The 21,902-nt window shown below is 46.7% G+C and overlaps 1 protein-coding gene across 1 annotated transcript in view; it reads left to right on the top strand.

Annotated features, from left to right (window-relative positions):
- The window catches only part of LOC126528517 (uncharacterized), a 41,326-nt gene that overhangs the window by 8,800 nt on the left and 10,624 nt on the right, over window positions 1-21,902 (top strand). Inside the window, exons 4-9 of the mRNA XM_055069041.2 lie at window positions 1,961-2,223; window positions 6,050-6,332; window positions 10,118-10,375; window positions 10,880-11,196; window positions 13,426-13,722; window positions 20,261-20,500. Coding sequence (XP_054925016.2) covers window positions 1,961-2,223; window positions 6,050-6,332; window positions 10,118-10,375; window positions 10,880-11,196; window positions 13,426-13,722; window positions 20,261-20,500 — 1,658 coding nt within the window. The remainder of the gene's footprint in view (window positions 1-1,960; window positions 2,224-6,049; window positions 6,333-10,117; window positions 10,376-10,879; window positions 11,197-13,425; window positions 13,723-20,260; window positions 20,501-21,902) is intronic.

Here is a 21,902-nt window from a genome sequence, read left to right as displayed (position 1 = left end):
TAACTGAGGAGTTACTCGAAAGCAATTCGTTACTTCTCCGAACATTAATGAACGCTAAACAGATACCACAAGCGGAACCAACTGGCCTGACTCTTGCAGTACCTCTGCAGATATTCTTCTGCAAATATTCACACATATTCATGTTCAATAGCAATTCCTTTTCAGGATGGATGCGTTCATCTTCCCTCGTTTTTTTTTCTCTTTTTCTTTTCGTGAAGACATTATATACGTGATGGGACGTAAGGCACTGTTCTAGCGTATAAGGATTTTGCTAACGTGTACGGTTCCTCAGCTTCTGGGTCCACTATGAAGCTCGGCGCTTCATTGTTGCAGATACTTGGAGAAGGTGGCATTGCCAATCAAAAGTTACAAAACATCGTCCTAGCAATACCGTCATAAGTGACCGTTGATAAAAGAGGCATTGCAGTATGCCCGTTCCATTCGTCGGCCAACATCAGGTGCAGCGTAAAGGCGAGGATATAACTACTGAGCTCCGGGGTTTGTCTGAAAAATCCGCGAGGCTGACGCATGGCGCGATCTCTGCTGTTCTAGTGCAGTTCCCGCCGAATTCAGGTTCTGAAAGCTGCAGCGTCTTTTACACCTTGTCCCGTCGATACAGTAATTGATGACATGAATTGATTACTGAAAAAAGAGAAACTCATCAGCCCTTTCACTCTGCGAAGAAGGACGATCGATCAGCGAGCGAAGCTCTGGTATGTTTCGCCTCAATCGACGCGCGCGCGTGTGTGTGTGTGTGTGTGTGTGTGTGTGTGTGTGTGTGTGTGTGTGTGTGTGTGTGTGTGTGTGTGTGTGTGTGTGTGTGTGTGTGTGTGTGTGTGTGTGTGTGTGTGTGAGTGTGTGTGTGCATATATTATAAGGTTGCCTAGGCGACTATGACGCAACCACAGCAAACAACGCCTACTCGTGGCGACAGTGTGCATAGGACGCAGGTGGCCGTTAAAGTGAGCCTCGATGGGAGCGACGATGACTGGAGCGCAGTCCAAAGGAGTGCACGAAGCAAAATGTTTCTTTGTAATTAGCGATTGAGCATAATTCTTACTTAATTAACTGAATGAAACTTGGAAGGACTGCAGTTTTATTCTAACGTACAAAGATGGGGCTGTCCGCTTCCTTCCCGTAGAAGCCCGTGTATTGACGGCAGACGCGAATTGCATAATATTTACAACTTCACTGTGAACAACGCGATTAGGAAACGCAGATGAAACTCCGCAATGTTAGAGTCTTCTTGGCGGATAATTTTCATTTAATTTGTTTCGGGATCGTTTCAATAAAACAAGAGTTACAGCCATTTTTTAAAACCATACTCCCTCCGTAGACGGCCGTGTATTGACAGCCGACGGGAACTCTGCAGCGTTTACAACTTCACTGTGAACCCACTATTTGTGACAAATAAATGAAACAACGTAATGATAGATTCGTCTTAGCGGCCAATCTCAGTTAATTTTTTTTGAGATACCTAGATTAGATTGAGAGCCACAAAGCATTGGCGAGGAACTGGAGACGAAACTTTTTTCGTTTCGATGCGATTCGTATAGACGGACATCGACAACGACGGACAACGACAAGACGGCTTCGCTGTTACAATTATTCGGGAACGGTGAGCGTTATCGATTAAACGAAGTATTCGTTAATTTCCAAAATTCCCGGAGAACGTAATGGATTACAATTAAATAATTACGTGTAATTCCTTACGTAGAAGTATGCCTTAATAGTTGGCTAGCAGGCAAGGCGCAAGAAGCGGACGCCGTGACATATGGCTTTCGGAAAACCAAGATGGCATTAAAGGTTTGAAAACAAAAGCACACTAACGTAATTTCACGCGTCGTCTATTGCCTAATAGAGCCTAAATTATTATAATTATTATTATTCTAACTCAGCCCAAATTAATATCGCTATTCATTGTCGCTTCAACATTTATCGCCGTTGGTGTCACGTGCAGGTGAATGTCAGCAAGAACGCCACAGAGTCGCCCGCTGTCGCCTTCAGCTTGGACGAGGAGTTCATAGCCGTACTGGAGATGATGAAGCAGCACAGGATGACGAAGCGAATCCTGGGCCACTTCAAGCTGACGTACGACAGCTTTGCGTCTACACCGAAGCTGGCCAACGACAAGGGGCGCTCCGATCAGCTCTTCAAGGACCTCGTAGAAATCGGCGGCAAATTTAGGAACTCCACGTCCTACCAGAATACCATCGCCGACAGGTATAGTGAACATTGCACCCCCATTCTGAAAGCTTCAAAGCCAAGCTGGCATCGCTTGGCTTTGAATAGTTGAAACTACGCGTGGGTGAATCTCTTGCGTGTAACAATGATAACCGGGGGTTTGCTCAACCGCCCCGTGGATCAGTCAGAATTCTTCGGTAATTTTGTCGTGTCACCGAGTACGTGAGTCATAATTAGCGGGCTTGATCGCGCGTGAAAGCATTCTGCACCCACAATCACCGGCTGACCCGTGTGATGAAAGTAGAATATTTCCAGGTGTTGGATGGAAGTCGATTGATGCTATACGCAGGTAATCGAATATAGTTGAGAGAGGTAGGCCTGCTTTGTGCAATGAAGAAAGCGGCTCCACGTCCACGAACTGAAGTATATACGCACTTCGACGCACGGGCATTGGTTGATCATTCCCGGACTATCCATAGTTTCGTAATCACCACAGAACCCCGAAGTATTATGTATTAAGTACGGACCCAAGGTAACCTTTCCATGCAAATGAGGGGGGAGGGTACCTTTACTAGTACAGATATGAATAACGTCCACCACTCGCCATATAGACGCGTAAACCTGCAAAGGAGAAATGAAATAAGCTGCATCGCACAGTTACGCCTGCGAGATACAACTCTCCTTTATTTGGCAAACAAGGAACCACATCAAATAGACTCGCGCAGGAAAGAAGCGCATGGAGAACGCTGCCAAGAACAAGTAAACAAGCGAATGTATAAAATAAAGATTTCAATCGTGGAATACAACATAAAAAAAAACAGCAGTTAGCAACCAAGGTACACGGACCGCGCGTGGTTGTGTTACTCTGCCAGTGAATCACAGAAGCAAACAAAATCATCGTCATGCGGCCTTTTCAACATGGCGTCGTACTCTTGAAAAATTCGGAGTGTCCTCTGTTCTCGAAGTGTCTTTTCGTCGGCGGAAGCAATGAGGCGTGCAACAGACATGCACAAGGTGTATGGAGTCTGAGCATTTCACTCTTGAAAAGTCAATGGTACAGTTCATTTAACTGCTTAGCCCGTTTTACTCATGAAACTTCACTGCCAACTGAAGTGAAAATTGACAACATATATTTGTAGCGAAGCAACCATTTTACTTCAGTTCAATAACGAATTAGGCTTTCGCCATACCCCTATAATAAGCGAAAGAAAACGTATAAAATTACGTGGTAATAATTTTATTTTTGTGGTTACCGGCTTATTTGGGTAAAAAGAAAATTTGAAGCACGAATTATATGCAGCCTCGCGAAGGAACAGTGGCTGGCGGTTATGAGGGCCTGGGCAGGGCTTCACTGCAGTCTTAAGTTCTATCCGACTGTAGTAGCGTTTTTCGAATTAGGTCTGGAATAATTACAGAGAAATATATATTTGCGGAACAATCACAGTTCTTTTGGATCCCTCGTTTACGGCTCTCTCAAGCGCCAAAACTGACTCGTATTGTTATTTGGAAAGTTGAGTAACGATGCGTGGCCGCCAGTCCAGTTCAAACGCGTAGAACGCCGGACTCTGCGGTTCTAGACGCGCTGCGCCCACCGCGTTAAGTTAGAAAAACACCCACATAAGCACAGCAAAGAAGTGGCTATACGTCAGGTGGTTCTACTCATAATTGTAGAAGCGTCACTCAAAACACACGGAATTGTTCTGCACTTAAGGCGGTGTTTTTCCTACTTGCTTTTTAAGTAAAAAGATGTTCATCCATAAGTATTCTCATAAACAATGGTTAAATTTGTTAATTTTCACTTTTCCTTGCTGTTTGGGTGTTGCCTTGGCTCTCTCCCTAAGTGGATGACTTAGTTTCTCAACACCTTGCGACTCTTGTTTCCAAATGCTAATATTGCGCGAAACGTGCTGTACAATTGGGAAAAACCAGACGAGGTAACAGGTGAAAGGTATATTGCTTATGGGTATAAGGGTTATTTCAGGGTTTGATTATGGACGCTGTTTCGCATTATTTTCCACGTTGTCTAAACCATATCGCGGGTATATGGTTCCGGAGATCTGCCAGCGTCATGGCGAGCCGTCACTCGAGGAAATAATGAAGCAAAAGGGAAAGTCATACCCCCGCCAAGCGGGCAAATCAAGTGCACTTACGGAGCGTTGAAAACAAGAAAAAGAAATGGGCATGGGCAGGACATGTAATGAGGAGGGAAGATAACCGATGGTCATCAACGGTTACGGACTGGATTCCAAGGGAAGGGAAGCGTAGCAAGGGGCGGCAGAAAGTTAGGTGGGCTGATGAGATTAAGAAGTCTGCAGGGACAACATGGCTACAATTAGTACATGACCGGGGTAATTGGAGAAGTATGGGAGAGACCTTCGCCCTGCTGTCGATGTTGATTGTGACTATAGATCTGTGACATCACGGCGCTGCCAATGCTCATGCAATGCCCAGTCTTGTGATTTAGCGCCACCACAGCGCGTACGGAGCATTGGTGTTGACTAGGCTATGGTACTGAGCAGTTAGCAACATTGGTTACTGATTGCAGTTAGCAACATTGGTACTGGTGCTATTGGTACTGAGTAGGCTATGGTGTTGCGCCACTAAGCACCAGGTCACGGGATCAAATCCCTGCCACTGCGGCCGCAGTTCGATGTAGACGAAGTGCAAAAAAAGAAAAAGAAACGCCCATGTATCGTACATTGGGTGCAATGTAAGGAACCCGCTTGGCCAAAGTCGATCCGCAGTCCCCCACTACGGCGTGCCTCGTAATCTGATCGTGGTTTTCCCGCGTTAAACCGCAGAAATTAAGTTAAATTTTTAATCCTCAGGAAGTGATTCACTTTCCGTGAACGCGAGTAGAGGACGGGGTTTGCCGAAGTTCGAAAGGCAAAAATTTTTCATTTCATATTTTGTACACCTACTACGAATACGGGATTATAGTTTACACGTCCGATCACTGCGGCCAGATTGTCTTCGATACCAAATGCAGAGGTTTTATATTTGGTAACGTTACGTTTTATCGTCACTCGCTACACCCAGTTTTCCATACTAAGAGTCCTAGGTTACACCTTTTGCTGTATAGGCAAACGAAAAAATGTGGTTGGGGATGCTTGGCGTAACAAGGCGTCTAATTAAAAAGAAAATCACAGTAGAGGACGACGGGGCAGGCGTTAACTAAGAACTGATGAGTATTTCAGAGAAAAGCACTTTTACTATAATGGGTGAAAAGAAAAGAAAACAATGCTTCAAGATAACGCATATAACTTAAAAAAATAACAGCTGAGCACAACGCATCAAGATAGGAAAAAAAGAGAGGGCACAACAGTTATTTGCCAACGCTTATAATTTCGCGGTACAATACATTTAACGTTGCCATGTTTTCCACCAATGTGACATTCTTGAAACCTCAGGAGACATTTGACGTCAGTCCTAGCACTTTTTGACGTGTTTTTACTCAGTGCGTCGTTGGTCATTTTCGGTACCATTTTTCCGTCACGCCGACTACGAAGGATTTTCGCCTAATGGGGCATATGATGTTTTCACACCAAAAGATTGTGCAGCTAAACAAAGAACACCTGCTATATATCCTTTTCATATAGCTACTCTAAATGATTCGAGAACGTGGGTTTAGTAATATTGATTTAGCCCCTAATTGACCAATGCGCTTCAAGATTACTCTGTCTATCATATGCCTTGCATTCTCCACCTTTTCGCGAAGTAAAAACGTCATGAGACATCTAGTTTTTTCAGAAAACCGCGAAAGCTAGCATGTGTATCGTTCTCGAGCGTACCTAGTCGCCCTCATTGACAGCTTCGCTGGTCAAAGAAAAAAAAACGAAAAAGGAAGCACGTGACATGGTTGCAGCGCGCCCCTCGAGCTTCACCCGCGTGACATCCCAACGGTGGCGCCGTCTACCGACTACGACACCTGGAACGCCGCCCTGCGTCGCCACTTCAACCAGTCCTTCGACAACATCACGTCAGTGACCATCGAACGCCCCAAATACTTCAAAGCGGTGTTCATGGCGCACGCCGCGTTCGGGGCCTCCAAGGTTTTGGACATTTTCGGCTGGCTCTGCATACAATCGCTGATACACTTCACCAGCCGGAAGTTGCTCTCCAGTTACTACTACTCTTCCGAGGAACAGGTAAGCATTCGTGCTTTCCACACGAAATGACGTTGCGGAATTTCATCCCTGAGAACACATGCAAGGTTCGGAAAAAATTTCGCACCAAACAAAAAAGGTAGCATGGCATTGCGTAGCGGTGTTCTCTGGGTCACCGGTGTTTCGATGTCGGATTTAATCTCTGCTTTATTGAGCACTTATCGAGCACAAGCACTTATACCGGCACTCGAAGCGCGCTCGCGCCGTCGCCGTGATGTCCCGGTGTGGAAGGTGCAAGTCGCCGCGTTTACACGAGGCTCGATCGTGGAGGTTTGCGAGCTCTCCTGAGACGCGAGGGCTGCGCAGTGCGTTTGTCTGCAAAACAATACCGCATTCACTAGACGCGCTTTTGTCGCGCTTTGAACCATCGAACTCGTGGCCGAGTGGTAGCATCTGCGTCTCACACTCCGGAGACCCTGGTTCGATTCCCACCCAGCCCTTCTTGCAGGTTGTTTTTATTTATGAATTGCCTTCCGGGATTTCTTGCTCACGGCCAACACCGCCGACACCAGCTTTTGTGCGACACGAGCTCCTCAACGCTATCGCGTTAAAACCACGCAGTCAAGTCACGGGCACGCCATCACGGTTTCCCTCAGTAAGCTTGCGGCAGAGCCAGACCGGCGTTCTCCCTTGCTCTGCTGGCGGGAGCATTTGCGTGTACAGCCACTTAGAGTTCCTGCTGTGCAACTCTGCCCTTGCAACACTGTGCATCGTGTACAGTTGTCTGACCGGAACGACTTCAAGCAGCAAACGCTGACGGTTGTCCTCCTGCCTCGTCTCACAAACTGTTGAGGCGCGACGCCGGCCGTGGCGCTGGGCTCGCTCCTCATCCAGCCACTGTTTTGAGGCACCTCATCTTCAAGCCTGTTCGTTCTTGTTCAGGCGCCTAATGTCCGGGTGGTTGTTTTCGTGCTTTCCCACCAACGGACTAGGTGCGGATCAGAGCCGTGAACGCCATTAGAGGGGAAGCGAAATGAATTGGCGATAGAAGAAATGCCGCGGACCAGCACCGCCGTCGTGCAGCGACCTTGATCCAATCAAAACAAAAAACGCAGTGACTAGACAAGTATGAACGGGTGTCTTCAGCCGGCGTGAACAGTACGGCCGTGGTAAATGCGGCGGCGGAGACTGCAGCCTTGCGCTAAAAGTGGCGTCAGAGTAGACTTGCTGAGCGCGTCTGCGTCCATGAGTATGCATCCGAATTTGCTTTTACGTCATGCATCTGTAACACTGCCGTACTCTCGCTGCCCATTGACAGTGACTGCACAATGAAGTTCTCGTATGAATCTGACGCCTTGTCCAGACGTGCCCAAGTTCTTGCGGTAAGTACAGTTAAAGCTCGATCTAACGAAACGCGATTTTACGAAGTTCCCGATCTGACGAAGAAATTTCCGTTCCCCGGCAGGTACCCATAGGGTTCAACGTTGTCATCAACTCGAATTAACGAATCTAACTTGGCCGAACTCGATTTAACGAAGCTTTTTCCTGTAATAGATAAGCAAAAAAGAACGGTGATTTCTTTCTAATTTTGACGCATACAGGTTTTTCCTCGAACGTGGGCTCTAAAGCTAACGCGTTAAAACATCTAGGCGCCGTAGTAGCGGCCCTAGCTTTAATTTGACAAGACGGCACGCCGTGCCCATGCACGGAACTGCGGACTCAACAGCGCCTCGGTAGAGGCGATGGTGGTCGCTTTCGTGATTTCATGGTTTACGCCACAGATCACCCCATTAGGGCCAACTACGATGCCGCGGTAGCCTTTGGCGTGTAGCTACGTTACAATTTTACATTTCGAAGAGACGAAAAATACCTTCATCGACTTTACAAACTTCCCGATTTAACGAAATAATTCGAGCGCGGTCATCACTTCGTTAGATCGAGTTTCAACTGTATGCCGCCGAACTATAGCGTAATCGCGAAGGGAAGATGCGAGGCGCTACCGCGCTTCTATGGCAAGACTGTCTGCGTGGTCACCTCGCGACGTAAGCCCGTAGCGCATAGACATCCTACAGGTAGCGACGCTATGCGTCGCTCTAATGATTGTTTCCTTTATGACGTTCGGCTGTATGTGCGATCTTCTTCGCTTTTAAGAAACTTGCTTACCTTCGTGTCGGTCAGCAACTGGAAAAAATACCCACCATTACCGGGAATTGAACCGTGGTCTATGCGTGGGAAACACACTGTCCGCCGCGCAGCTAATGTAGCAGCTGGCAAACGACCCATTAAGATCAACATTGACACGTGTACTTCTCTTTATCTAGCGACCACGTTTCACCGCCTAACAAATGTTATCGGACAGCGCAGGACGCGCCTGCATGTAAAAGAAGTTTCTGGAATGTTATCGATGGTTCCATCCGCTGTCTTTGCCCGCAACTTGTGTAATCTGATTGCATGTATGCGCGACGCGAATAGTGTAGAATTTTGTGCAAGACAGGCGGGTCCCAGCGGTTACTCTGGAACATTCGACGACTGATCTATAAAAGCCTACGCGCTTGACCCGCTGATCAGATTTTCGACGATCGCCGACCGTGTTCTCTGCTATCGTTGTGCTATAAGTGTAGCCTGTCTTGTGGGCACAGGTTCGCCCAATAAAAGTTAGTTTTGTCGTTCACAGTATTGCTACTGTGCTCTTCAACGTCACCACCACCACGTGACAATATATAGCCAGGGGCGTCGTGTGTTGCTCGCCGCCGGGTGTCTCGGAGGCTCGTGCCGGCTTGGGTCTGAGTCGAGCCGGTCTCGCTATAGTTGCACATAGTGCATTTGGTGAGTCGGCTGAGCACAAATGTATACTCTTGCAAGCGCTCTCAATCTTCGCACAGAGCTCAGAGATAAGAGGAATATTTAAGCAAAGTACTAACATCTCTTTATAAACTGATAAAGTATAATTTCAAAACTATGTGTTAGCCAGTTTCCAGTTGCGTACTGGAAACGAGAATAAATTGTCAAAGTTTTACTTTTGCTCAGTTTTCCCCGCCCAGAAAAACCGGCGCCAGGTCAGTGTGACGTCACAAATTTTGAGGTATCTTTTTTTTTCGTATTTTGGCCGCAGTGGCCGAAGTTTTTCAAACTTTAAACTTGCCGAATTCAGTCACTGACCCCTTTGGATTGAAATATAGTCCTCCATAATGATGACAGATTAGCTAGGCCCAAGCAGACGTCGACTGAATCCGTCACGTCACGGCGAGCTTGCGCGTGAAATTCAGGGCGACGTCAGCACGAGTTCGTCATATTTGCATGTTTTCCGGTTTGTGGAGCCTTTTCTAATCATGGTAAGAGGTATTTTTCTCGGGACTTCTTCTCACTTTGCTGTAGGGTAATTTTCTGCTACTCGTGGAATAATTTTCAGTTTACGCCCCTTCAACTACTCTGAAAAATGATGCCAGGCGAAGCGGAAAAAAATGTGACGGGAGGCTCTACCCGGTGTCCGAGATGTGTGCGATTTATTAAATGCTCGCGCTTAGGCGGAATTTTTTTCGATTCGCTAAACAATCATTACTCGCCAGTGAACATTGTAGGAGGAGGCGGGTTAACGCTGACGTCTCCAATGCCACACTTTTTTTTTTGCGTCTGTGTTTCTTTTTTCTCTTTCGTTCACAGAGAAGCAGTACGTTGCTTCTGCACTTGGTTAAACAAGCAATCGCGCGGGATTGTTGACTTGTCGTTTTCTTACCTTCAATTAACTACAGGGTTCCCGAAAGGTACAAACCTTAAAAAGTTAGCGGTATAGGTCGTTACAGTAAAGTCGAGCGCTTCGCAACTCGCAGGCCTTCTCCGCGCACCGAAACCACTGCATTGCACACACGCACGCGGCCTTCCGCTCCGCCATCAACGCCCACAACTGGATGAAAGTGCCCAAGGCGTCTCTACAGGACGTGCTCGAAACGGCGAACGACGTCTGGCGAGGCTTCGCGGATCTGCTGGGCGAGGAAAACGAAACGCTCCTGGGCAGCTGGAGTCCGCCGCCCAAGGATGCGTACGTGGAGGCCCTCTTCAGACACCGGAGGCTGTCCAGGCCCGACAAGGTGGGCGTTTTTTTTTCACTGATTTATTTTAGAATGTCGTCAGTGTGAATACGCATTACCGATGGCACACAGACAAAAGAAAGCGCGAACGAAAGAGATGCAGTGAAAGCTCGTTATAACGAAAAGAGATGTCACGAAATAACGAATACAACAAAGTAGCGATGATCCCCAATAGAGACTCATAGTGCAGTACGTGCGATATCGATATCATTAACGAAGTAACGCTGGATTCCACTTCAATATTTTGATAAGGAGGTTTTATTGTATACCGTGTGCACAGCGAAACAGCTTAAGAAAACAACCATACACAATCTGAGCATAATTTTTGTGTTTTGCGTGCCAAAACCACGATTTGATTATGAGGCATACCACCGGCGGCGGACTACGGATTATTTTATTTCTGACCACTTTCCGATCTTTAACGTGCTCCCAATTCATGGAATAAGGGGAGTAGCCAACTCGCGTCTCTGCGCGCCGTCTTCGCTTCCACGTTCTCGACGGTAGGTCAACGCCTTCTACGCCTCCGTGCCCGCCATGAAAATGAAGCCGCTCCACAACTACGTGGCCGTCAAAGACGCCATGTATGGCCACATGCGGGACCCGGACTTCCTGGACATGAACCGGGCGTGGAAGATCGAGGACTCCAGCAGCCTGCGGGCGTACAGCCTGGTGCCGCCCGAGCTCGAGTTCCCGTGGCTGGGACCGGGAAGGCCTTACGCCCTCGCCCTGGCTGGACTGGGCGTCCGAATGGCGGCCACGCTCTACTTCCAATCGGTGGCGAGGCTGGCCAACGCCTCAGAGACCACCGCCGCCAATTTCAGGCAAGGAAAAACATGATGGAAATCGTTTCAATGTCCATTTATGCGGTCCAACGATTCCCCGTCGTACAGCTGGGAGCCGAGTAGCGCGTCTGTGGCTGAAGCCAACAGACAAAGAAGCTACGGAAAAGCGCAGAAGAAAGGAAGTATTCGTTATTTGAAGCATTCCGATAACAAAGGACAAATCGGAGATGATTATATTTAAGTACGTGACAAGGAAAATGAGAGTGGAAAAGCAAAGGCAACTTTCCAGTATAGAGGAGCAGGGTCCAGGACCCCTGCTTCCTACGTGTGGCGCTGTCGTCGCATGTGATGTCAAGGAAGGTCAAGCGGAAAGTCAGAGAGGCTGAATTAATCTCATGGGTGGCGGCAATGGAAAAGAAACCTGCCATGAGTAACTACTTAAGAGGAAAAAACGAAATCAGGAAAGAAACCATTTATGATAACTCAAAGGGAAGCTCATTACTTTTCGAAGCGAGATCGGGATGCCTTAGAACACGCACCTATAAAGCGAGATAAAAGAAGGAAGAAGAAGCATGTGCTTGCTGCGGTAAAGCTAGGGAAACGACGGAGCATATTTTATTAGAATGTGAAGACGTCTACCCAGCGGTCGATTTAGGCACCACTGGCCTCCTTGAAGCCCTTGGGTTCAGCGGGAGCAGTGGTAAAGCAAACAGGTCCGCAATAGACATTAGTAAGAGGCGATTGGAGGATCGGTGGAAGAAAAGTAGGGAAACGACAAAAGACGGAGATGTACAAAAGCACAATTCGCAATAGGGGACCAGAAAGTTTGGACGTGGTAGTTCATAGTGTTTTTTTTTCTTTTTTCATTGGTTAACCTAGGTAGGATATTAGGCAGCATAGTAGCAAGAGCTTGGTGGCGCAACCCACCGCCCCGTTCCAAAGGGGACGCTCATAACATCCATCCATCCATCCATGTAGCTTAGAGCTACCAGGTGACGCCATGAGATAACCCTATCGGAACAATGTCTCGTGGTTTGTATGTGCTCTGAAATTTTTAGACGCGCTTAGTGTGAAGAATGTTTATCTTAAACTTGAAAATGTACGCGGCTATGAACGATCAATGTATTGCTTCATGCCAGACATTGGGAGTACCGCCGAGAGATCTGACGATATGGTGGTGTTCGGAATTATAGGCTTGGATATGTAGGATGGTGTCTATCTTAATTTTTTGTGTGTTTAGTCTGTCAAACGTTCGACTAATACTGGAGTTCGGTGTAGTATGCTCGTGTCCATTCGCGAGCTCAATAATGTGGCGATGTTGTAAAATTTACATCGAAAAGCAATGACACTTGCATTAAAAACATGATCATTGCACTTCTCGGTCTGAACTGCAGAAGGGGGATAAATTACCCACCATTAGCAATTGCTCTGTGCGAAGTTATTACGCCTTAAGTTTTTCTACAAGCACATAAATGAGCAATTTAAAACTGATCCTGACAAATATGCTCACACTTTTAAGAGTAACAAGACATGAGCGCATTGAACACTTATTCAAGTACAGATTTCTAAGCTAAGACAAATTTTTCTGACAGAAAGTCAGAAAATGGAATGTTTCCACGTGAGCTTGTGAACTGTAGGTCTAATAACGTCTTGTCAAAAACGAAAAGAAACAAAAGTCTATATGAGAATGTTGACCAAGTAGAATAGAGCTGGAGGCAGCAATGGTTCCTTTTCTTAGCGCTATTAATTTTACCGTACAGACGTTTATTGTATCTCTTCTACTGCTTATCTATATGCGCTTCTTTCTTTTTCAAATTTTGACGGCTGATGGCGTTGCTCCTCACCCATTTCGTGTCGCTTTGTAATTTTGAATTCTGGCCGAAAATGGCCCAATTACGTCGAAAGAACCCAGTTGTCAGCTATTTTACTTCCTCCGTCAGAATAAACTCGCTCCCGCTTGCGCTGTCCCGAGGGATTATCTGCGGCGCCATCGACCAGAAGCTCGACAAAACACTACAAAGCAATACTACAAAAACGGAACAGTACCATAGACAAGCTCAGCTCGTCCGTCCATGGCACGAAAGGCGCTATTATTCACTACGGTACGAAATCATCTTCCCAATCTTGCAATAGCCTCCGACTGAGGCTACAACAGCAGCTGTAGAAATAAGCAAATGGTATATTGGGGCGGAGGGGGGGGGGGGGGGGGGGGCAATGCTGTAGATAGCACTCGCGAACCAAAGCAATGTTCCGCGAATTCGGCCGCAGATGTCTGGCGCCCTCTGCCAAAGACGAAGACGGTGCCGGCTCGGACATTCCGGCCGCAGCCGCTGCTCTGCGCGTGGTCTGGAGAACCTGGGAGGCGGCGAGAAGGGCGAACGCGACCCCGGCGATCAACCTCGGCCCCGTGCCCAGCGACGCCGCCGTGTTCGCCTTCCACTGCTGGTTCTCGTGCGGACTGCGACCCTACAACGAAATGCTTTGCAACTTGCCCCTGATGCACTCTAGCGACTTCGCGCGCGTCTATCGTTGCAAGGAGGGTTCGAGGATGAACCCGAAAACCAAGTGCGCGATCAGGGTGTAGCGCTTTGTGCGCGTAAACCTCTCCTATAGGGTTTCCGCGCAGAGGCTGCATCCGAGCATACTGTACTAAATGCGCGCTTTATCGTGCATTTCGTCTTTTTTTTTTCTGCGTCTGTCAATCTGTCCGTCCATGCCTCTGTCAGTCAGGTCGGGCCAGGTCAGGTCAGGTCTGGTCAAGCCAAGCCAAGCCAAGCCAAGTCCTGTCCTGTCCTGTCTGTCGGTATTCTAAGTTCACGCATCAGGCTGCTGAGCAAAATAGGTCATGGGTTCAAACTCCGGCCACAGAGGCCGCATTCTGGTGGTGGTGCAGAATGCAAAATGCTTGAGGCCCGTGACTTGGGTACAGTGTACTCGACTGTAGCAAGGTATGCTGGTTTTAGCTGCAGACGTTCAAATGCGAACAGCTCACAAGGAACGCGAACTTGTACAACCAACTGCAATGTGTCACAAGCAACGTTCATCACACATGAGCGCGCGTCTTAGAGCTTCGCAATTTTATTTATTTGTAGTGTTGCACAAGAACCCCGACTCCTGCCGCAATTCGCTGTTCGTATTTGAACAACTGCAAGTAGTTAGGTATCCCCGGCGTTATGTTACGTAATACCACGTGGTGCTAAGTAATTCCAAAGCTATCACTTGACGTTTGACACGTGGAAGCTCATAAATTTTACTTTCTATAAACGTTCGAACATTGCGTGGTAGTTCAGATAAGGAATGCTCTTTCACGTTTCAAATAAGCTAAGTGATAATCGCATAGAACTGTTTCGGTACCCTTTGTCTATTTTACCACTGACATCCCTAAATACCTGTACAGATCTTTAATTATCCGGAAGGAAGGAACGCAGCCGCGTGGCGAGACCTATTTTCGCGACGGCGTATATATAGCGCCCAAGGGCAGTTGACACGGAGAATCACATGAGTCGCTGTATACATGCCACATTAAAAAGGCCGTATTTCACGGTCAGGTTCACGAGTTATGTGTTGACTTACACGTGCCCTGTGTGAAGACGTTGCCTTCTCTCTCTCTCCGCCTTTCTCTTTTTTTTTTTTTTTTCCTCCAAGGTTTACTTTCCTCGACCTGAGTTACGGCACTTATCTGCTTGTTTACAAGCTTTGATCTAAGCTCCAATTGGAGCGCACAGAGTGCCGACAAATAGACTCTCCGCGTCGAAGGTCGTGAACGAAAGTGCTATGTGCGATAACCGCATTAGATGAAGAGCTTCGGCACTCTCTGTATATATATATATATATATATATATATATATATATATATATATATATATATATATATATATATATATATATATATCTTGCGGTACGTTGGTTTGGCATCACATGCCGTCACACGAGGCGCCGTTGGCTTTAAATGTCGAGCTCTGTTGAGTCGCTCAGCCCGTCACCACGGCAACGTGCCTGGGTCAGAAGTCAAGGCCTTGAGGAGATCTCGGCGAAGTCGCGGTTTCTGGCTTTTTCGTGTTTCTCATATTCGCGACTCCCTTGTGCATACTCACCTCGGCGGGACGGCATTTGTGGATGCCTGAGGCGTCGGTTCCTGTCAGCGTAGCCGGCGTAGAGCTCGCACCATCATCAACTGAGCAAGCACGCATTCATAATGCATTGCTAGCAAGCGTCGGCAGCATTCGCAAGCCGGAATCTACGCGCTACTCGGACTGTACCTTCGTGACAAGGCACTCTGCGGTAGTATCATTCATGCAGTTGATTTGCCAGCGACCACGTATTAATGAGAGCAAAAGACAGAAACGCTCGTGTAGTTAGACACAGACGGTTGACGCGCCCAGGCGGTTAAAATTTGAGTCCTGAATCCCGGCGCCTCGTAGTCGCACTCTTGTTTTTTGAGGTGTTGAAATCCGCCAATTATTTCATTCATTGTTTTCTCGGTGCTTCATTAAAACCGACCGCTTGTGTTAAGTTTTATGGACAGCTCTCGGTTGTGCTACTGCTACATCTTAATATAATAGCAAAGTTGATAGTTGTGCAAAGGTTTTAAGCGCTTCTTTGTATACATCCATTCTAGTTGGCCGAATTCTCATGGAATACTTGTTTTTGTCACAGTTCCAATCTTGCGCCTCATTGATTATACCCTTGCAAATAGGGCAGTCTTAATATACAGGTCTTCTTGCAGGAGGAACCAATATATACATATATATATATATATATATATATATATATATATATATATATATATATATATGTATATATATATATATATATATGTATATATATATATATATAGATATATGTATATATATATATATATAGATATATGTATATATATATATATATATATATATATATATATATATATATATATATATATATATATATATGCGTGTGTGTGCGTGTGTGTGCAGCAACACAACTGTGCTGTTATCTTTGGTTTACTAACCCAGCAGTTCCACTCGGTGGACCGACCTTCTTCAAGTCTTTGAAAAAGGTCGGTCGACCGGAACGGTTGCGCCAACAAACCGAAGATAACTGCGAAGCACAGCTTCGCAGTTATCGCACGCACACACAATGAGGAAAAAGAGTACGACGTACGTTGGATTTGCACAGTATATTTCACTAACGTTTTGGCTGCTGCACCAGCCTTTGTCACTTTGACAAAGGCTGGTCCACCAGCCGAAACGCCAGTGAAACATACTGTGCAAATCCAACGTATGTCGTACTCTTTTCTTCCTCATTTTACTACCGGGGCCAGCGTGAGTTCCTCAGCCGCAACTATTATATATAGAGAATAAAAACAGGTGAAACAACCAGCCCTATTGAACACACTGCTATATATATATATATATATATATATATATATATATATATATATATATAGTGTCCTTATTGCTTTATTACGGATAAGAAACAGGCGCTCACTCTCACTCTACATTTTGTTTAAACAGGCACCCCTCACCCTACACGTGGGGCCTCACATCTACAACCTATCCGGCCAAAAGGCTCTGCCCTTGCTCAGCTCAGTGTAGAACGAAACACACGGAGTTGAATGCGCGTTACAGAATATGCCATTATTTTCGGTCGTGCGTCCGCAGCAACCGTTTCCGTCAGCTAGGAAAAATGATCGCACTTCCTGAAGGCAGCACGGTGACAACAAAGTAAAACAGTGCGTGACGATGACGGTGCGAACACAGCGGCACGGCCACGACATGACGATGATATCGTCCCAGCGGCTGCAGTGCATCGGTGCTCCCTACTCCACTTGTTTTTTTAAAGCGAAGCTTTCGTTGCCTCTTCCTTCGACTTTCCCACTGCTGCTGCTGTGGGCTGCTGCTGTGGCTGTTGCTGTCACGCACACCGCCACGAGGGGTGGTTCACAGAGTGTATATATATGACAAGCGCGAGTAAGAGAGGAAAGGCGACGGGAGAAACTCGTTTTCACCTCACCGCGTCGAATGTGCACAATTCCCTGTGGAGCTCCCTGGCCGTCACCACCTTGGCCTCTTGACAGCTGTAATTATCCGTGACTCCCCTCAGAAGCATTGCAAGAACTGCAGCGCTTCCCTTTCTACTAACCTGCGAGGCCAGAGGGGAAGCAGATAGAACTGTAGAGAGGACAAGCGGAGAAGGAGAGGGAGGAACAGAGGCCGTTCCCATATAAGAGAAGGGGGAGGTGACTTGAGAAGGCAAGTAAACCCCGCTACTATACGACAGCGGTTACGAGGAAACACGATAAGCTTAAGTTCAAGGTACTGTATAGTACTTCGCAGCTATTTCTGAAAAATAAGCGACATGCAAATATCTCAAGCGAACAAATTACGCAGGGCGTGCAGAAGCTGAGCCGCATTAATTTAAGCGCACCGCAGGGTCCAGGGGACACTACGGAAGCGGTCGACCGTCAAATCAACACTTCTGTGCCCGCCTTGCAAATGGCACAAGTGAGAAACTTGCAAAGAACTTGCAAAAGGCACAAGTGAAGCCGCTCAGGGAGCATCCGGGACGACCGCCCCCGCCCGCTTTCCATTACATCTTATCTTTGCGTTGCGTCACCGAATCGAACTTGTTGGGCGCTGCGCAGTAATATAGAAAGAGTGAATTCAGCAGCAAGTTCTTACACCGGCACCAAAGCGAGTATTATCGCTGGAACAGGTGAAGATTGCGACTTGTGCCAACCGATGCTTGTCCCACCGAAGGTAACGTTGCCTTCGCTAACCTCAGCGTATTTCGCGCGTGGCTCGTCATGAAGGTGCGTTCTGTTTTCTTTAGTGTCCTGCAAAATATTTCAGAAAAGCTCTGGAACTGCGACCGTTCATCTACCAATATAGTAATGTGTATTGATTTGTAAATGGAGTGTGTGCTTGCGGTTACCCAGCAATCACTTATTTGTTTTTTCAATATGCACGAACGCGACGAATTGCTGTTTGTGAATGACGGCGCAGCTATGTGTTCACTATCCCAAATTTCGATACGTACGAGGACGTTCGAAGCAAGAAAATCGAAGTTTAGGCGAAGCCGTGTAATACGCCTTTGTTCTCGTGTTGGCTGAAACGTCATGCTTGTAGCTCCCGTATACACTATCGTCGGTGACGACCTCAAAGTAAGAACAAGCTCCCCCCACAAAAACCCAGAGAACCTGCACTACACTTCTGGAAGAGAGGCGAGCCAGCAGAAGACCTCTTACAGCTTAATGATTTGGCTCTGCTAATATAAGCCCCAAGGTAAATGGAGAATAATATCTCGCTGTTACAAGCTAAAATATTACCTTTGGCTCAGCACTGATATCCATTTTGGCCACAAAACTAGCGGCCAGGGCGTACAGGTTTCATTCTGAGACCAGGGACATAGCGACAGCTCTGTACGGGGACAAAAGCCGGGAATCATCGAACCTAATTGGCTCGGGCACCTGTGCTAATTGGGTAAGAGCATCACATTCTCACAATTCATTGGCTATTTAAATTAAACATCGCAATCGTGGTCTACAACAGCATGCACTAAAACGTTCCCTCCATAATTTTAAACAGAGAACAACTTGTTCATCCCGACACAACTCGATTTTCATCACCTTATAGCTTCTCATTGCCTGAAATTAACTGTGATTATTAAAAATTCACGTTTTTGTTCATGGTGGTGTGCTGCTGAAACTCTGTTCCAACTGACACAAAGGTGTCCTAGAGGATAGGCAGTTTCAAAAAGGAATTATCTACTTTTTATCTATCTACGTCTACTTTTGATTATATTACTTGAATGTCGTTTACAGCAATTTGCTTGCTTTAGCAAATCTTCAATCATTATTTCTGTACGACGTCACGTTATTGTACGTTATATTATGAACCCATAAGTTCCATTTTTTTTTAGTACTTGTTTCTTGTGTTAGCAACAACCATACCGCTTGGCTGCATTTGCGTTAACGTAATTTGTTTTGAAGCCGTTTGCTGCAGTTGGATCAAACTGGCTTTTGTTTTGTAAACTTCGTGTTGGAGCACCCCCTACAACCTAGAGCTTTGAGACCTGCCCTCCTGTATATATTGCTGCCCTGTATATTTCCATGACCGAATGAATAAATGTTTCTTAGTCAACGTAGCTAGACACGTTACATTCGGCTTTTAACTTGAAAATTTACGAAAGAAAAAAAAGAGGTTCTTTTCATTTTCGCAACATAGCACTCGAGAGTGAGAACCAACATGAAAAGCGATTTTTTTCGCTGAGTGGGCTTAGCAGCTGAGGAGCATAATACGGGTGTGGCAAGTGCTGTGTTGTATGTTAATTCAAGAGGCTTTTCGAGGTATCTGCAGTCGGTAACTTAACGATTGTAGCTAGCGCCTTTTCAGGCCTTGTCGCGCTGCTAGGTACCTAGACCCGTATACGCAAAGGAAAATGCAGTTTCACTCGTGATACCAAGCAGTGACTTCTTTTCATGAGTGAAACTTCGGGAAACGGGACAGTAATGGTGCAGTAAGTTCCAACTATCTTCTTTTTTTTTTTTAAGCCAAGTAACAGCCACTGCTTATGCGGCTCCTATAACTATCGACGGGGTGGTTGACCAATGACAAAGAGCTCCTTAAAACAGGCGGTTGACCAATGACAAAGAGCTCCCTAAAATAGCCAACTTCGTGAATTCTTTTACTGCATTTTACGAATGTGTACCAACACCTGGCCAATTGAGCGCCCTGTTTCTCCGTTTTCTTACTTTGGGGAGAGGTTGGAAATTTTCTTTTTTTTTTCTTTCCGCTTCCCATGTTTCATACTTCTTCCCTGTCTTTATAGCAAGCTTGCCGAAAGTTGCACAGTTTCGAAAAAAACCAAGCGTCAACACTTTACAGCCGTGGGCAGCGCGAATCATCGCCGCGTTATTTGTGGCGTCAACGGCGAGCGGAATCGTCGACAATTCCTGCAGCCTACCGTGGACAGTGTCGAGGGAGTCGTACCGGGACGTGCCAGACCACGTGTTCCAGACACTGATGCAGTGCCCATCTGGCTTGCACGGCTGCTCGGAAACGCTGACGAGCTGCGTTCCTCTCATGCGCGCGATCACCTGCTCGTGCGCGGACAACTGCAGGGCGTACGGGGACTGCTGCTGGAACGTCGAGCATGACGAGGCAGCGGATACGGAAACACGAAGGGTTTCGTGCGTGGCCTCGCCCGACGCGAACAAGAAACTCCTCCAAGTCCACGCGGTCAGCAGCTGTCCCTCTCCGTGGTCCGACGGTGACGTCAGAGCCGCGTGCGAAGGACCCGAGTCGCTTGGGAATGGGTTCTACCTGATCCCGGTTACAAGCGCCAGTGACGTCACTTACAGGTAAGGGGACAGCATTCTTTCAGCCCTTTTCGTATGCGCCTATACGAGCGAACTCTTTTGTCGAAGCACTCAGACTCAGTCTAAAAGATCAAGTAGTTGGGCAAGTTAAGCAGCACAGAAGCAGAGACAGAGAAAAAGGACGAGAAATGCGCTGCACTAAATATTGCAGTTTATTGAAACAACGATGGATACGTACAAAAAAAATGAAATATAATATCGATGAGTTCATGGACAAACTCCACGGAACAGAGCAGGAACAAAGAGAATATCTCCAAAACGAAACGAGCCTGCATACATGACAGCCGAGATGATGTCGTATAGACTGCATTATAAAATGCATTTTTTTTACGCACGAGTGCATAGATTTTTAGGCAGCTCATGATTACATTTGCATCAACCAAGTGTAAGGAAATTCATTTCATCATGGTGTCTGAAAGATGTCATGTTAGCGGTTTTGTATTTTTAAATGGTTCCTCTTAAGGTTTCTTTGAGTTGCTTCTCTCGGTTCCACAAAATTTGCCCCTCTGTCTGCATCTTTTGTTGCGCTGCTATCACCATTACAGCCGTGATTAATCCCTACAGTGCTGCATACGCCGAGTTTTCCGGCTTTGGCCCCACTGTGACCCATGGCTACAAGCTCGGGCCCGGCTCGGGCAGTCCGGAACAACTTAGTCTATACATGCCTTAAAATTGCTTGCTTGCTTGCTTGCTTGCTCTTGCTTTCTTGCTTGCTTTAAGCGGAGCGCCAGGGTAATTCATTTCATTACACAGTATGCAACGCGATGGAGCCCTAGCTAGGCAGGTCTCATGACCCTGCGTGAGTGTCACTTGTGCTCGAAGCTTTTTCAGAGATGCGCAACCCTGAATGAGTAACAAAACGGCTCTTCTAAATAGTCCTGACACCAAGAAAACACTTTACGTTTATTAGGTGCAAAAGCAGGGGAATGATCAAGAGCGCGTATTTTAACTGGAGCACGAGAATATTAAGATAGGAGATGAACTGCCATACCCAATTACCGCCTGAGCCCACGACGAAACAACTATCGCGCATAAATTTAACTTACGTGAACAACATGCACTGCTAATACTGTTAAGGGGAAAGTTATCTATGCGTGCTCTGGTAACCATGAAGCAATCATCACTGTGGTGATCGAAATCAATAAAAATCAGGAAAATGACAAAATTGCAATGAAATTATCGTATCCAGAGCGATGAAACAGTGCAATCGCAAAAAGCAGAAACGGCCAGGTGGTATCAAGCCCGAAGGCTTCAGGCCCGGGCCTGGCCCACGCCCACCACAAATTAGTTTACCCGGACCAGGTGACGTTGAGTTTACTCGCGTCTTTTGTGGACCGAATAAAGTTGTTTCACTCACTCACTCACTCACTCACTCACTCACTCA

The sequence above is a fragment of the Dermacentor andersoni genome, chromosome 9 (genome assembly GCF_023375885.2).
Source record: "Dermacentor andersoni chromosome 9, qqDerAnde1_hic_scaffold, whole genome shotgun sequence".
NCBI lineage: Eukaryota > Metazoa > Arthropoda > Arachnida > Ixodida > Ixodidae > Dermacentor > Dermacentor andersoni.
This window is presented reverse-complemented; position numbering and strand designations above follow the sequence as displayed.